Here is a 1720-nt window from a genome sequence, read left to right on the forward strand (position 1 = left end):
GTGTGTGTGTCTGTGTGTCTGTTTGTGGTGTGTGTGTGTGTGTGTGTGTGTGTGTGTGTGTGTGTGTGTGTGTGTGTGTGTGTGTGTGTGTGTGTGTGTGTGTGTGTGTGTGTGTGTGTGGTGTGTGTGTGTGTGTGGTGTGCATTTTGTGGTTGACTGAGAGAAAGTTAAGTTATGAAGAATCACACGTGTCTGAACATGAGGTGGACTGCAGAGAGCGCCCGTACTGGAGAGACTACCAGTAGGAAGCATAGCACAGGGCCTGTTAGCATAGGGCTGTTAGCATAGGGCCTGTTAGCACAGGGCCTGTTATCATAGGGCTGTTAGCACAGGGCCTGTTAGCACAGGGCCTGTTAGCACAGGTCTGTTAGCACAGGTCCTGTTAGCACAGGTCTGTTAGCATAGGGCCTGTTGGCATAGGGCCTGTTAGCATGTGTCCTGTTAGCATGTGTCCCGTTAGCATAGGGCCTGTTAGCATAGGACCTGTTAGCATAGAGCCGGTTAGCATGTGTTTTAGCATTACCCATGGCTATGTCTGTTTAGCTTCAGAACCCTGCTAGCACAAAGAAGTTTGTCGAGACAGTTTCTGACGGACCTGAGTGGTCCTGATGGAAGTAATTTGCTGTGTGGTCACTCACATGATGCCTACTCCTTCATAAGCTACCACCTCCCGCTCTCTCTATCCACCCCTCCCCCCCCCCCCTCCCTCCCCCACGAGGGGGGAGCCAGGTGGTGCCAGACAGTGAGAGTGAAATCTCCCCCTCAGCGTCGGGCTGTCAGGGTGGTGAGGAGCTCAGCTCAGACGAAGCGGCTCTGAACTGCTGAGGGAGCAGAGGCACCTCCTTCACACAGAGCTGTCCGTCCGTCTGGAGCTCTGTCAGTCTGGCTCCCTCCCTCCCTCCCTCCCTCCCTCCCTGACATGCTCTCCTCCTCAGTCGTCCCCCTTCTCTCCATCATCGCCTCCTCTGTCTCCTCTCATCTTTTACTGCCTCCTTATTCCTGGATGGAGGAGGAGGAGGAGGAGGAGGAGGAGGAGGAGGAGGAGGAGGAAGAGGAAGAGGAAGAGGAAGAGGAGGAGGAAGAGGAAGAGGAAGAGGAAGAGGAGGAGGAGGGGGGGAGGGGGAAGAGGAGGAAGAGGAAGAGGAGGAGGAGGAGGAGGAGGAGGGGGAGGAGGAAGAGGAGGAGGAGTACAGGAACAAGAAGAGTAGAGGAGGAGATGGAGAGAGAGAGAGGAGCAGTATAAGAGCAAGATGAATAGAGGAGATGGGGGTGAAAGAGGAAGAGGAGGAGAGAGGGACAAGAGGCGGAGAGAAGAGCAGGAGAGAGGAGGAGGAGGAAGGAGTGGCAGTGGCCGACCTAAGCTCCGTAAGTAGGAGAAAGTTGGTTACCAGTTGACTCTGAGATGAAGGAGGGTCAATCAAGGACTCAGGGACACAAAAACCCAACATGTGACTCATATTTCAAATGTGGAGGCACAAATGACCCTCAGAATTATTCATTGGGGTTTATTTCCATGCAAATTATTAATGATAATTAATATAATATGATTTATAGTGACTCGGTGGCCACTGGAGGAAAATAAATAATAGTAATAAAATTGGTTCATTCATAAAAAGTGTAGCCAGGATGGCTTATTTTCTGTATTGCCAACATTTATGTGTCAAGATAGTGTTTCAACTTAGTGATTTGAGAGGAAATAGGCTATTTCAATCTTTAGTTC

At 50.9% G+C, this 1720-nt stretch overlaps 1 protein-coding gene across 1 annotated transcript in view; it reads right to left on the reverse strand.

The window, feature by feature from the left end:
* Positions 1-1430: 1430 nt before the first annotated feature.
* Positions 1431-1720, reverse strand: part of arap2 (ArfGAP with RhoGAP domain, ankyrin repeat and PH domain 2) — a 9639-nt gene continuing 9349 nt past the window's right edge. The window contains exon 8 of the mRNA XM_056576134.1: positions 1431-1720. This exon is cut by the window's right edge and continues 159 nt beyond it. Within this exon, the coding sequence (XP_056432109.1) occupies positions 1714-1720 (7 nt within the window). The 3' untranslated portion in view covers positions 1431-1713.

This window comes from Gadus chalcogrammus, chromosome 17 (assembly GCF_026213295.1).
Source record: "Gadus chalcogrammus isolate NIFS_2021 chromosome 17, NIFS_Gcha_1.0, whole genome shotgun sequence".
NCBI lineage: Eukaryota > Metazoa > Chordata > Actinopteri > Gadiformes > Gadidae > Gadus > Gadus chalcogrammus.